A 14,935-nucleotide genomic window follows, 5' to 3' on the forward strand; every position below is an offset into this window, starting at 1 on the left:
TTGCTGGCACCTGCTATGTTGGTCCCAGGCCCGCAGATAGGCAAGCAGAGCCTGGGATACACAGTAGGGAGGGGGTGCTGGGGGGGGGGGTCAATTTACCTTTCCTTTTTAATCTGCATTGCTGTAACTTTTTGTAAAGTTCAATGCAGCATCCTACTTCCTCTGCCAACAGGCCAGTTAGAAAGCACAATGTGATTCGCGCATGCGCAGTAGGGAACCGACTGTTTCCCTCATTACAGATGGCGGTGGCAGCACCTGAGAGCCGAACGGAAAATTGGCTGGGATGCCGACATCGCAAAATCCCTTGACAGGTAAGTGTCCTAATAGTAAAAGTCAGCAGCTAAAGTATTTGTAGCTGCTGGCTTTTATTTTTTGTAAAAAAAAAATTTGGGGGGGGGGGGTGGTTTTTTACAAATTTTTATCAGACACAGAACTTTTCTTACCTCGGGACTTTGCTGTGGCTGATCGGTAGGGCTTTCAAGCTCATCTAATATCTGTGTTTTCCTGCAGTCTGCATTCCATGACCCCAAAAGTCTGCAGGATTGTCCTTCTTGCCTCTGCAACAAGCATTCAACATATGTTCAGGAGAAGCTAGTTCAAACTACTCATATACATAAGATGGTATCTACTTAGTCCTTTAAAAGACCTCTCTTCAATAGTCACACATACATTAGAGCTGCACGATTCTAGCTAAAATGAGAATCACAATTTTTTTGTTTAAAATAAAAATCACAATTCTCCCACGATTCTCGCAGCATCATCTTTCACATTATACAAAAAAATTGGGCTACCCTTAATGTTTTTTTATTTTTTTTTATTCACTGCAGTGTATTTTTTCCCCAAAAATTGCATTTGAAATACCACTGCGCAAATACAGTGTGACATAAAATATTGCAACAATTGCCATTTTATTCCCTAGGGTTTCTGCTATCAAATATATATATATATATATATATATATATATATATATATATGTTTGGGGGTTCCAAGTAATTTTTTAGTAAAAAAATATTGATTTTAACTTTGTAAGACACAAGTGTCAGAAAAAAGGTTTAGGGCCCTTTCACACTCACGTGTCCGTGTACGGGCTCCACTTTTCTCAGCGGGGGATTGCTCCGTCGATCCCCGCTGAGCAGGCAGATGACAGGTCGGTCTCTGCAAACTTTGCAGGGACCGACCTGTCAGAGCGCCGCTCTCCTCTATGGGGGATCGGATGAAGATGGGCCGAAAAGTCCGTTTTCATCCGATCCAATCCACAGACGGATGAAAAAATAGGATTTTTGTACTCACCGTAAATTCCCTTTCTCTGTAATTCACCGACTGACACAGCTCCTCTCTTAGCCATTGGGTTGTTATGCCCACCTTTGGAGAATACTAGGCATTACTTGTTATTTAACACACTGAACTTTCCAGTTCCGCCGGGGGCGGTCCCTTAGGTAACAACCCTCCAGCCTGCCATGCAGTCATCAGTACGTCAACAAGCAGTATAACATAAAAGAAAAACAAGAGGGGCGGGGAGCTGTGTCGGTCAGTGCATCAGCCGATACAATGACGTCTACCTTGTAGAACTTGGTAAACGTGTGAACAGATGACCAGGTCGCCACTTGACATACTTGAGCGGCAAACGCCTGGTGTCCGAAGGCCCAAGACGTTCCGTTTCCCCTCGTGGAGTGGGCTGTGACCGGAAAGGGGGCACCTGCCCCTTTCAAGGCGTAGGCTTGTACTACAATCTGTCTGATCCACATAGAAATGGTGGCCAACGAGACCACCATGCCTTTCTTTGGACCAGCCACCGAAACAAACAGCGAGTCTGACTTCTGGAAAGCGAGCCGTGGCAAACAAATACACTTTCAGAGCCCGAACCACATGCAGAGCGTGAAGGGCCACCTCTTTAGGATGTGTCGGCTTAGGACACAGAGATGGTAACACAATGTCCTCATTGATATGAAACACCAAAACCACCTTTGGCAGGAAGGACGGTTGCGGACGTAACACCACTGTCAGGTCACCTTGAGGCGGGATGACAGGTGCACACCGTAGGGAACAGGAGTGCACCGCAAGGTTGTGGACCCTACGGCTGACTGCTGCAGACAGGGGACAGATCCCACTGGGGTTAGAGCATAAGATTCCCCTGGGGTGCGGAGTCTAAGAGCCAGCAGGTGTTCACCAGCGCCTCTAGTGGTGAGGATGGACTTGGCTGCAACTGGCTCCAGGTCGCGACCCCCAGCTCACACCCACAGTAGGCAACAGGAGGATAGGGATGGGTGAGGACAAAGCCAAGGTCGGGCCACAAGCAGACAAGAATAGTCGGGTACACGCCAAAAGGTCAGGATCACAGGCAAATAGGGATAGTCAAGACACGCCAAAGTCGGTAACGGAAAACAGAAGCAGAGCACACGGCAGGAAACAGGAAGCTAACACACAAAGGAATACACAATGGTTTATCAGCACTGATGGCCTGCAGTGCACAGGTTAATATAGGGCTCCCCGATGGGGCCTGGGGGTGGAGCCATACTTGAGGAGAGGTTATAAAAACCACCAGGTGGAAGTGGCTGGCCTCTAGTCTGAACACATGAGGGAGGTAAGCAAACCACAGGAAGTCACTGCATAACCATGACAACCACCTTATCCTTGTGGATAACCAGGTAGGGCAGGACAAGGCCGCCAATTCCAAAACCCTCCTGACCAATGTAATGGCCACTAGAAAGACCACTAGACCACTTTCTGGGAAAGAGTCAACGGAGGGATCTCCCTGATATTTTCAAATGGCGTATTTTTATTTTATTGTTTTTGTTATTTATTTTTATTTTTACTTTCAATAATTTTTATTTGACGGAAATATGCAAATTACAGGATAAGAAAGTTACATTCGCAGAATATCCGTAACAATACAACATATGGTAGCAAAAATTACAAATTGCCATAAAACAAGTAATAAACAGAAGTAAGATGTCATTAAATCGTAGGATCAACATGACAGACCAGAGATATTAAAGGAGGTCAACACCTTGCTCCGTGTACCCCAAATGGGAACACACTGTACACAGGAGCAAGGGAATACTCCCATGTAAAGGGTAGAAATGATGTTGAACGTAGTAACATCTCCAGTATATTCAATAGGTGTGATGAGAAAGGCAATTCGCCTTATGGAAATAAAACAGTAAAACCTGAGGATTAATGGCGGGGAAGAAATGTCAGGATGTGAAGAACCAGTAATGACCAGGATATATATTTAAGAGGAAGGGGGAGGGGGAGGGGTGGAGAATGGCGAGAGAGGAGAGAAAAAAAAAAAAAAAAAGATGGGAAAGGTACATGAGGCCGCATGTGACATGTTTCTCTCACTAAACGGTATGAATGTTTAAGGGTTTACAGGCATGGTCGCTTCATACCCAAATGCGGTTTTTTGAAGCCCCGATAACACCAGGTTCAGATCCCACGGAGGTAATGGTGGACGCACTGGAGGGACTACTGAGCGAACTGATTCCATTCTGAACCTCTGTACTTTCACAAAGCTATTGAGGGCTTTTAGGTCCATGATTGGACGTACCCCTTCCTTCTTGGGAACAACAAACAGATTTGAGTAGAATCCCTGTAAACGTTCCGATTCCGGAATCGGTACAACCACCCCGCGATTCAGCAGTCCCTTACTGCCCCCAAGAGGGCCTCCCGGCGAACCGGGGATATGGGTATTCTGGAGGGGATGAATCTGTTTGGTGCCAAGAGAGAAGCTCGATCTTGTAGCCTGAGGAAATCCAGATCGCAGAACCATTGGTCGGATAGTCGAGAGGACCACCGGGCTGCAAACTCCCGAAGGCGACCCCCCCACCCGAGACATGGGTGGGGGCCAAACCTTCATGCGGTAGCACTTTTGTTTGCAGGCTTGTTAGGCTAGCGGTTCCAGGGACGTTTTAGTCCTTCCGTGGTCGTCCTGTTGGGCTGGCGTTTGGCCGAAGCTCCGGGCAGACGAAAAAGCCATTTGTGAGCGGAAAAAGAAGGCCCTTGCCTACGGCGTAGCTTCTTAGCCTTCCTGGCCTTTGGGAGTAGTGTACTCTTACCACCTATGGCATCTTTAATAATGACATCCAATGAGGCTCCAAAGAGCCGGTCGCCAAGGAAGGGAAGATCCGTCAGGGCTTTTTTAGATGCCTGGTCGGCAGACCAGCATTTCAACCAAATCAGGAGCCTCAGCACAACTGCTGACACCGAAGCCCTGGATAACAGAGGAAGAGTATCCAGGGATGCATCACAAACATACTTAAGGCCTTGCACTAGTTGGTCTGCTAGCTCCACACACACATGAGAAGCCTGTTGTTCTCCCAATTCGCGGTGCAACAGTTTAGCCCACTCAGTGTCTGCGACACAAGTGCGGATGCCAGTACTGGTCGCACAGTTGACCCAGAACCGTAAACAAGGAACGAGCCACTGCCTTGGCCTTCTTGTCCGTGGGATCCTTTAATGCAGGAGTCCCCTCTACCGGGATAGTGGTTACTTTGTTTAACCTGGATACTGGGGGGGGGGGGGGTCCACGACCGGTGGAGCCGACCACTTTTTGAGAATGCTCTCCTCGAAGGGGTAACGCACCACCATGTATTTGGGGACTGAAAAGGTCCGTTGCAGTCGACCCCATTCCTTGTAAATTAACTTGTGAAAATAAGTCAGATACGGGAACACCTTAGGTGAACGGGCTTGCTTACGGGACCCAAAAGGGACCGATAACTCAGCAAAGGAATCTGCTGGCTCCTGAATCTTCCGGGTATCACTCACAGCTGTGATAAGTGCTCCAACAAGCGCTTTGTCGTGCACGGATCCGGACAGAGAATCATCCTCACTGTCCGTACGGTCCTGGTCAGCGTCATCTGACACGCAAGAGCAGGGGTCACCAGCCTCAGCGGGACCCGAGTCTGCGTCAGAGCTCTCCACAGAGGACAGGGGGGAGTGGAGGCCACTTTTTAGCACCTTTGCGCCCATGCAGCACCTCCATCGTGGCAACAAATGAATTGAGAACCGCCGACAAGGTGTCCAAGGGCACGAGCAGTCCGCAGACAACCCGGTTGCAATTGCCTGGATTTCGGGGGAAGAAACACCAGTTTCTGAAGCCATGCTGACCCCACCCTGTCTGCCACCCGAAGGGACTTAGGACAGTGACAGTCCCACCCTCTTTACTGCTGCTGGCTGAGGGGCTCATTTCTGCAGGACTCAACACCCTGAGGGGTTCTGCGCTATCCAGCAGGCAGTGCCTGTAGTCTCTGTTGGCTCCCAGGTGCAGAGGAAACAGCTCTGTGTCGGTGGAAGCAGCTGCTAATGGTGCTGAAACCGTTCTGAAGTGTGCTCAGGCTCAAAGAAAATGGCTGCCCAGCGTCCAGCATGAGGACATAAAATACAGGGAAAATGGCCGCCAGAGCACAGGAGCACATGCTGCCACTAGCGTTCAGGCTTCTATAAAATGGCCACCGAAGTCCAGTATAGGGACAATCACAGGGAAAATGGCCACCAAAGCCCAGGAGAGCATGCTTTCCCATACCCACACCTAAGATGGCAGCCGAATGCAAGAACCATGAGGAACAGGGAGAGAAACAACATTCCATTACAGACCCACTCTCTGATCGGTACAGGGTGGCTGCTGGCCTGGCACACTGTGATGCAGACATCAGTAGCCCGGTCATATGTGTGCCCCAGAGCATAAAAGCTCACCGTCCACCTCTGGAGCTGAGGTTTCATCGTGGCAGGCCTAGCACGGAGCTGCAACCTGCACACGCTCGATGGCCAGGCTGGGGAGACTACAAGGATAAGGGTATCCAGCCTGTCACTCAGCCGGCTCTTGATAGCAGATCACAGGATCTAAATCTTGCGCAAAAAGCCAAGCTTCCGCAGAAAAAAAAACACGGCCCGATGGGCCTGTCAGGGTACCTAGGTCCTTCTCCTTCACTAGGCAAAATAAAACTGATGACTGCATGGCAGGCTGGAGGGTTGTTACCTAAGGGACAGCTTCCTGGGCGGAAGTGGAAAGTTGTGTGTTAAATAGCATGTAATGCCTATTATTCTCCTAAAGGTGGGTGTAACAACCCAATGGCTGAGAGAGGAGCTTTGTCGGTCGGTGAATATAAGAGAAAGAAGGTTTTCCTCCATCATCAGAAACGGAGCATAGAGGAGACTGATGTCATCGGATGTCAGCGGATGTTCATCTGCTGACATCCGCTATCCCATAGGGATACATGTACGTCCGTTTTTTATCCAAAAACAGATGAATGAAAAAACTAACATACGGTCCATCCGTGTGAAAGGGGCCTTAGTCTTTAAGTTGGAAAACTTCCCTTATTTACATAATGAAGTTCATCCCTTTGATCTAAAAACTAAAAGTTACAATGTTTATAGCTAACTACCAGCACAGACAATGTTGTGAAAAACTTGGCAGGCTGTCCAGCTTTTTTTCTTTTGACAGCTGAGAAAGCGGAAAACTCTACACTTGTTACATGAATGAATCAGAAAATTCTGCATAGAGATCGTGAGGGGGGTTGAATAGAGATCACATTTTTTTCATGATTAATTGTGCAGCTCTAATATACAGTACATACAATCTAATTTTCAAAAACAAGCATGCATTTGTATGTGAACAGTTCTGACCAAAGTCACTAGCACGTATCATCACTGCCAATGAAAGATAAAACAATGCAGGACTAGATGTAAATTACCAAATGGCCAACCTTGCTGCTTCTTTGTCACTGAAAAATACCAAGGCGACAAACGTGTCTGGATGTGTGAACGTAGCAGGTAAAGGTTAATGGCTTTTTATAACTATAAAATGCTCTTAGAAAAATCTTTAACCACTTGCTTACTGGGCACTTAAACCCCCCTCCTGCCCAGACCAATTTTCAGCTTTTCAGTGCTGTCACACTTTGAATGACAATTGCGCAGTCATGCTATACTGTACCCAAATTAAATTTGTATAGTTTATTTCCACAAATAGAGCTTTATTTTGGTGGTAATTGATCACCTTTGGGTTTTTTATTTTTTGCTAAAACAAATACAAAACAGTTTTATATTTTATTATAAAATTTTGCAAATAGGTAATTATTCTCCTTCATTGATGTACACTGATGAAGCTGCATTAATGTTCACCAACAAGCTGCATTAATGTTCACCAACAAGCTGCATTGATGGGCACCGACAGTCTGCACTGATGGGCACTGATGAGGCATCACTGGTGGACACTGAGGCGTCACTCAGAGGTGGCACTGGTGGGCACTGAGAGGTGGCACTGGTGGGCACCGAGAGGTGGCACTGATGGGCGGCACTGAAAGGTATTGATAGATGGCACTGAAGGGCACTAATAGGTGGCACTGATGGACAGTGATGGGCACTGCTAGGTGACACTGATAGGCAGCACTGCTAGGTGGCACTGATGAGGCATTGATTGGCATCACTGGTGGGCATTGATAGGTGGAACTAGTGGGCATTCATAGTTGTCACTGACATACACTTATGGGCACTGATATGCACTGTGTGGGCACTGGCAGCTGGCACTGGCAGGCGGCACCAGTGGGCACAGATGAGGCAGCTGTGCCTCTTCCTCTTTGGGACCGATGTCCCTTACACAGAAGCCAGTAATCAGCTTTTTTTTCTCCCCACGAGCGTGAGGAGAAAAAAAAAACGATTACCGATTTTCTGTTTATATCACTTGTTCAGCTGTCATTGGCTGACAGCTGATCATGCAGTAAGGAGACGGGATCGGTCCCATACTCCAATCTGTGATCACCCAAGTCTCATTGACACAGCACGTGCCCTGCAGGGGTGCGCGGGGAGCATGCAAAGGGGAAGACATCTATTGATGGCCTTCCGGCAATGTAGGTCTGCGCTTTGGCCAATATTCGGCTATAGCGCAGACGGGAACAGGTTAAAGCTAACTGATCCATTTATGGAGTGCAGTAAAAAAGCACAGATTAACATGAAACCCCATACTGGTAAAGATTGTGTGCAGGCATGGCTTAATGAAGATGATTGCTGTTATTAAAATGTGTGTATTGCTGTCAATTTTCCAACCTGACAGTTACCAGCTTAGAGTAAACCTGTTTCCAGATCATACACAATAAAATATTTACATATACTGAAAAAAAAATAAAAGCATTTTGAAACAAGCAACTCATCTAACTATGTATCTATTTTCTTACAGAGGAAATCGTTTAAAAAAAATAACATTTCTCTAGCCACACCGGAGAAAATAATTATTTGATGATGATTTAAAATGAAGGGTCTATAATTTTTATCATTGGTGTATTTTAAATGATAGAGACAAAATGTCAACTATAAATCTATAAAAATTGAGTTGTAGTTCAGTGAGTAAAATGAGTCTTTGATCCACAAGCACAACATGACTTAGTACTTGGTGGAGAAACTCTTGTTGGCAAGCACAGAGGTAAGATGTTTCTTGTAGTTAATGACCAGGTTTGCACACATCTCAGGAGGGATTTTGGTCCACTCTTCTTTACAGATCTTCTCTAAATCTTTATGCCGTGTACACACGACTGGACTTCCGGCAGAAAAGGTCAGACGGAATAATTCCGTTGGGTATTATGATCATGTGTGGGCTTCATCTGACTTTTTTCTTCAAAAATTCAGACGGACCTAGAAATAGAACATGTTTTAAATCTGTCCAATGGAATCAATTTCTATCGGGAAAACCATTCGTCTGTATGCTGGTCTGACGGACCAAATACGACGCTAGGGCAGCTATTGGCTACTGGCTATTGAACTTCCTTTTCTAGTCCCGTCATATGTCATCACGTTCAAAACTAACGGACTTTGATCCGTTTGTGTGTGGGCAAGTCCGTTCGGTCGGAAGTCCGTAGACCTCTTCTGCCGGAAAGTCCAGTCGTGTGTACGCGGCATTACGGTTTCTTGGCTGTCGCTTGGTAACTCAAAGTTTCAGCTTCCTCTATAAATTTTCTATAGGGATGGCAAGGCCACTCCATGACCTTAATGCGCTTCTTCTTGAGCCACCCCTTTGTTGCCTAGGTGGTATGTCTTGGGTCATTGTCATGTTGGAAGACCCATCCACGACTCATCTTCAGTCTTCTGGCTGAGGAAAAAGGCTCTCTAAAGATTTTACAATACACGGCCTCCTCCATTGGCCCTTAAATGCAGCAAAGTCGGCTTGTACGTTTAGCAGAGAGACAGCCCCAAAGCATGTTTCCACCTCTGTGTTTGACTTTAGGGATGGTGTTCTAATGCCCTGTACACACGGTCGGACATTCTGACCACAAAATCCATCGGATTTTTTCAGACGGATTTTGGCCCAAACTTGTGTTGCATACACACGGCCGGACAAAGTTGTCGGAACATCCGATCGTTCAGAACGAGGTGACGTTCGTTCCGTACGACAGGACTACGTAGAGGCTAGCAGCCAATAGCTTTGGTCTCGTAATTTAATCAGAGCATGCGTGGCACTTTGTCCATCGGAATTCTCTACAAACGATCGGAAAAAGTCCAATCGGATTTTGTTGTCGGAATATTTTAGCTCCAGCTCTCAAACTTAGGCGTATTGTTAACAATTGTTTCTTTTGTGACTTGAGATCATTCACAAGCTCCTCCTGTGTAATTCTGGGCACTTTTCTCATGATCATCCTTACCCCATGAGGTGAAATCTTGCATGGAGCTCCAGACTGAGGACGATTGATGGTTATTTTTTATTTCTTCCATTTGCGAATAATCGCTCCAACAGTTGGCCCCTTCTCACCAAACTTCTTGCTAATGGTCTTGTAGCCAATTCCAGCCATGTGCATGTCTACAATCTTGTCCCTGACGTCCTTTGACAACTCTTTGGCCTTGCCCACGATGGTGAAGTTTGAATGGGAGAAAGATATTCTGTGGACAAATGTCTTTGATACACATAACAAGTTGTTGTTCGGAGGACCTTCTTAAATCGGTGTTCCAGCCACAAAAAAATTTTTTTTAGAATTCAGCAGCTACAAACCCTGTAGCTGCTGACTTTTAATGAGGACACTTACCTGTCCAGGGCGCCCGCGATATCGGCCGATCTGTCCCTTATGTGCCGGCGTATTATGTGCCGTTACGTATTATGTGTCGGCGCTGCCATCCTCACTAAGGGAAACAGGCAGGGAGCCCTGCGGCTTCACTGCCCCTTTCCTACTGTGCATGCGCGAGTCCCCCGGTGATTTCTGAATGGGCGGCTGTCTTCTGTGACACACACAGGTCCCAGAAAACACCGCCCCCAAATTTCCCAGAAATCAACACGAGGAGGAGAAGACTGAAGATCACCGCAGAATAGGAAGTGGCAGATTAGGACGATCTGCCTAGCAACAGGCATTTCTGGTGAGTATGTAAAAAAAAAATTATTCAGGGTGGACTTCCACTTTAAATTGACAGGACTAATCTGTGTACCACATGAGCACATACTGTAGCCAGTCTGTGGAAGCCAGAATTATTGTTGTTGGTAGGGGATCAAATATTAATTTTACACACTGAACTGCAACTCAATTTATAACATTTGTATCATGTGTTTTTTCTGGATTTTTGGTTGATATTATGTTTCTATCATTTCAAATACAACTATGATAAAAATGATAGACCCTTCATTGCTTTGTAAATGGGCAAACTTACAATATCTGCAGAAGATCAAATAATTAATTTCCCCATATGTCAAAGGCTAATCAGAATAAATTGAATTTCAGAACAAAACGAGAGATACACCAACGGGTGCAAATGTGTATGCTTTGTCTTAAAGATCACAGTGCAAAGAATGTTTCAAAAGACTTTATTGGGAAAGTTGAAATTTACAGGTTAAAAAGACGTTTGCCTTCACCTACACTTTTAATAAGAGAAGGGGTATAATAGAACATCCAGATCATGCTTTCTATCAAAGTAGTTTTAATTTCACATATATTCAATATGGAAAGGTTCACTTAAAGTGACTGTAAAAAGTTATTTCCTATAAGATAAAATAAAAAACAGGTTTATGCTTAGCTGCTCTGCAATGTGGCCCTTCCCTTCTAGGGACCCCGCTAGTGCTGCTCCTCCTCTTCTTTAAGTGCCCCCGTAGCAAGCCGGCTGCTGTGGGGGCATTTGTGGGGGCACGCTTCCAGGCCAGGCTGTGTCTATAGGCACACAACAGAGTGGTTTGACCCTGCCCCCTGTTCTCACTTCACTGATTCTGACAGCAACAGCAGCCAATGGATCCCTCTTCTGCCAGAGCCTCCAGTGAGACCAGAAGAGAAGAGAGGAGCTGCAGCAGACAGGCACAACGCTGGATCGAGAATGGACACAGGTAAGTGTAGAAGGTAGGGCTGAGGGGACCTGCTATTGAAATATTTTTTACCTTAAATTACCCCCCTTCTCCAAGGTCTTATACTCATCTTTCTATGATCATGGCAGTTTACACAATGTGGCCCACACAGAACTGCATAGGCACTGCTGGAAATCCACCTAGCCAGTCTCAAAATGAAGGCTCCGTTTAACCCTTTGTGGCCACTTATGCCAGCAGCAGCAGTGGCATTTAGACCCCTTTCACACTGGGGCCGCCCGTGCATTCGTGGTAATGTGCCGCTCATTTTAGTGTTTTACTGCTGTTTAAGATGCGCTTTTTGGCCACTAGTGGGGTGCTTTTAATCCCAAAAAAGGCACTGCCCATTCACTGCAATGGGCAGGGGCGTTTTGGGAGCGCTGTATACAGCACTCCCAAACCGCCCCAAAGATGCTGCTTGCAGGACTTTTTCTAACGTCCCACAATCGCACAGCCCGTGTGTGAAAGCACTCATTGCAATGAATGGGAGGCGCTATTTCTAGCGCTAAAATGTCTGAAAATTGCCTCAGTGTGAAAGGGGTCTCTTATACACACCCCAAACTGTCTTATTTCTACTGGAACTGTTTTTGACAGCTCAAATTGGCCATTCTACAGGTGCGGTAATATGCCACACCTCTTGTAACGCCCCCCCCCCCCCCCCCCATAGCTGGTGTCATCGGGTGCATATAGGATGATTGGTGAACATCTCTTTGCTAGTCATCTCTGCAGTCAATGACCATTAGGGCATTTTCACACTGAAGCGCTGGGGTGTCGGCACTTTTAACCCCCACTAGTAGCCGAAAAAGGGTTAAAAGCACCGCTGCAGCGACACTTCGCTGGCGCTGCCTATTGATCTCCTACAGCGCCTCAAAGATGCAACTTTTTTTAGCGTCTTGCCAGCGCAACACTCCAGTGTGAAAGCCCTCGAATGTTCACACTGGAGTGAGAGGAGTGGCGTTTTACAGGTGCTATTTTTAGCAATATAGCTTCTGCAATGCGCCTCAGTGTGAAAGTGGCCTTAAAGAGAGTCTGCCACTTCCATTGGGCTTGTCAGTCCCTATGCGCTAGCAGTAAAATTAAGTAAAAATTGCCCCCCCCCCCCCCCGACACCTATGCTACTTTTGACTACCACCTCCCCACCACTGTTTCCCTGGCCAGTCTGTGTCCTTCTACTCATAGTGGCCATCAGAGTGTTAAATCTGCCTTGCTGGTCCAGTGCTGTTGCAGTCTGCTTGTTTTTTGTTCTTTTTTGTATTTTTTTTTTTATTCCACTTTGATATACCACACGAACTATGTCGCCTCTTTCTTGCTGCCGATACCTACATGCATAGCTTGCCTGTCTGGGTCTGCTGGGCCTCCCACCAGTGTACGCTGGATACATGCTCATAATAGATTTACAATGCTGGCTCAGCACCCTCCGGTTTGGCTCCTCTGGACTCCGGGTGCTTGGTATGCATATTCATTTTACTAGGAATTGTCAACTGTACACATCTGCCCCCCCCCCCCCCCCGCATACTATGGCATCCCTTAAAATTGTAACCTGGAATGTCCGGGGTCTCAGTGAGAGGGCCAAGCATTTAGCGGTCCTCTTCCACTTCAAAGCTCAGCGTGCGGACATCTCAATTTTTGTTGAGACTCACCTGGCAGGTCAGAAGCAGATGAGTCTCAAAAAACCCTGGGTGGGATGGTTATACCAAGCCCGCACACCACTAACTCCCGAGGGGTTGCAATTCACATTGCCAACGGTGCAATTTTAGCTCCACACATTACAGTCGGACCCCCAGGGCCGGTCATTGTTCCTGCATGCTACCATTGGAGGCCTGGAGATCCTCCTCCTGGCTTTTTACATTCCCCCATTTCAATTTACTGTGCTGCAGCTGGGGGTGGCTTTCATGGTCCAGCATCCTTTAGTGCCCGCCGTCTGAGCAGAAGATTTCAACATGGTCATTACCCGAAGCCTAGACAGACTGAGCCTAGCTGCCCCTTCAGCCTCTCTACCTTGTACCACCAGATTTGGGAAGTCCCTTCCAGAATTTGCCCTCACCGATACGTGGAGACACAAACACCCAACACAATCACGTTTCTGATGCTTTACCCCCTCACGTTTACCTATGTCCTGTATAGACTTTCTTTCTTGCCCTCTCCCTCCTTCCTTGCCTTTTAGAGGCAGGCTTCGACACTAGAGTGCTCTCTGATCACTCCCCATACTGGATCACATTGAGGTTACCTGCTCCCCCTGTGGTTCAGATCTGGAGACTGAACCCATTCTTGCTCGATACCCTGTCTGACTTGGACACTATCCAACTCGAGTGGGAATATTATTTCCACACAAACGATGGCTCTGCCCCGGTAAGTTCCGTATGGGAAGTCTTCAAAATACACGCCTGCATGATCCTCTCCATGAGAATCAATAGACACCACACCACCTCTAAATTACTACTCTGCCAGGCAGAGGAACATTTAAACACCTTTGAACAGGTTTTCCAGAACGGCCCAACAGTTGCCAACGCCTCCATTGTACGAATGCAGACTAGGCTCACAGATCAACGACACTTCAAGAAGGCCAAACAGGGCATCTTCTTCAGCAAACAACGTACATTTGAGCATGGAGAACGCCTATATGGCCCATCTAGACCACAAACCCCCAATGGTCGTTTCTCTACAATCAGCATCTGAAGCCAAGATTACAGACCCTGACCTAGTGGCCGAAGAGTTCAGGACCTTCTATTCTGACCTGTACTACTCTAACTTTCGTCATTCCAGTGATGTGCTGTCGGCATTCCTGCAGAACATTGCCTTCACTACACTCACCCCCTCCCAGGTCGCCCAGCTCGAAGCACCTATCACCACTAAGTGTATAGCGGAGGCCCTGGCACAACTCCCCACATCCAAGGCACCTGGCTTGGATGGACTTCCCCTCAAATTCTAATACTAATTCAGCGAGACCCTCATCCATAAACTTTGCACGCTATATACACGCATATATATTCAATACAAACACACTCCCGACAACCATGGGCGAAGTCCTCACCGTCTTTATACCCAAACCAGGCAAAGACCCGTCTTTCCCTGAATCACACAGGCCCATTTCTCTCCTCCAATTAGACATAAAAATACTTGCTAAAATCCTAGCCCTGCGCCTTAGCTTAATACATCCCAATCAGACTGGGTTTATGCCAGACAAAAACACGGCTTTTAACCTCAGGCGGCTCCATATGAACCTATATATGAAACAGTAAAGTTAGCCCAATTTTTTTTTGTTTTAATGTGAAAGATGATGTTACTCCACAAGAATCGTGAGAGAATCGTGATCTATCTTCCAAGAAAAAAAATTGTGATTCTCATTTTAGCCAGAAAAGTGCAGCTCTACTGCACTATGCAAGTTCTTTTACTGATTTACAGTGCCTTGCGAAAGTATTCGGCCCCCTTGAACTTTTCAACCTTTTGCCACATTTCAGGCTTCAAACATAAAGATATAAACATTTTATTTTTTGTGAAGAATCACCAACAAGTGGGACACAATTGTGAAGTGGAACGAAATCTATTGGATTTTTGAAACTTTTTTAACTAATAAAAAAATGAAAAGTGGGGCGTGCAAAATTATTCGGCCCCCTTGCGTTAATACTTTGTAGAGCCACCTTT

General features: G+C 46.5%; 1 protein-coding gene across 1 annotated transcript in view; it reads right to left on the reverse strand.

Moving 5' to 3' along the window:
• SPOCD1 (SPOC domain containing 1) overlaps window positions 1-14,935 on the reverse strand; it is a 235,509-nt gene that overhangs the window by 178,229 nt on the left and 42,345 nt on the right. The window contains exon 3 of the mRNA XM_077481969.1: window positions 444-557. Coding sequence (XP_077338095.1) covers window positions 444-557 — 114 coding nt within the window. The remainder of the gene's footprint in view (window positions 1-443; window positions 558-14,935) is intronic.

The sequence above is a fragment of the Lithobates pipiens genome, unplaced genomic scaffold (genome assembly GCF_037356315.1).
Source record: "Lithobates pipiens isolate NorthernLeopardFrog02 unplaced genomic scaffold, aLitPip1_a1.2 Scaffold_16, whole genome shotgun sequence".
NCBI classification, from domain to species: domain Eukaryota; kingdom Metazoa; phylum Chordata; class Amphibia; order Anura; family Ranidae; genus Lithobates; species Lithobates pipiens.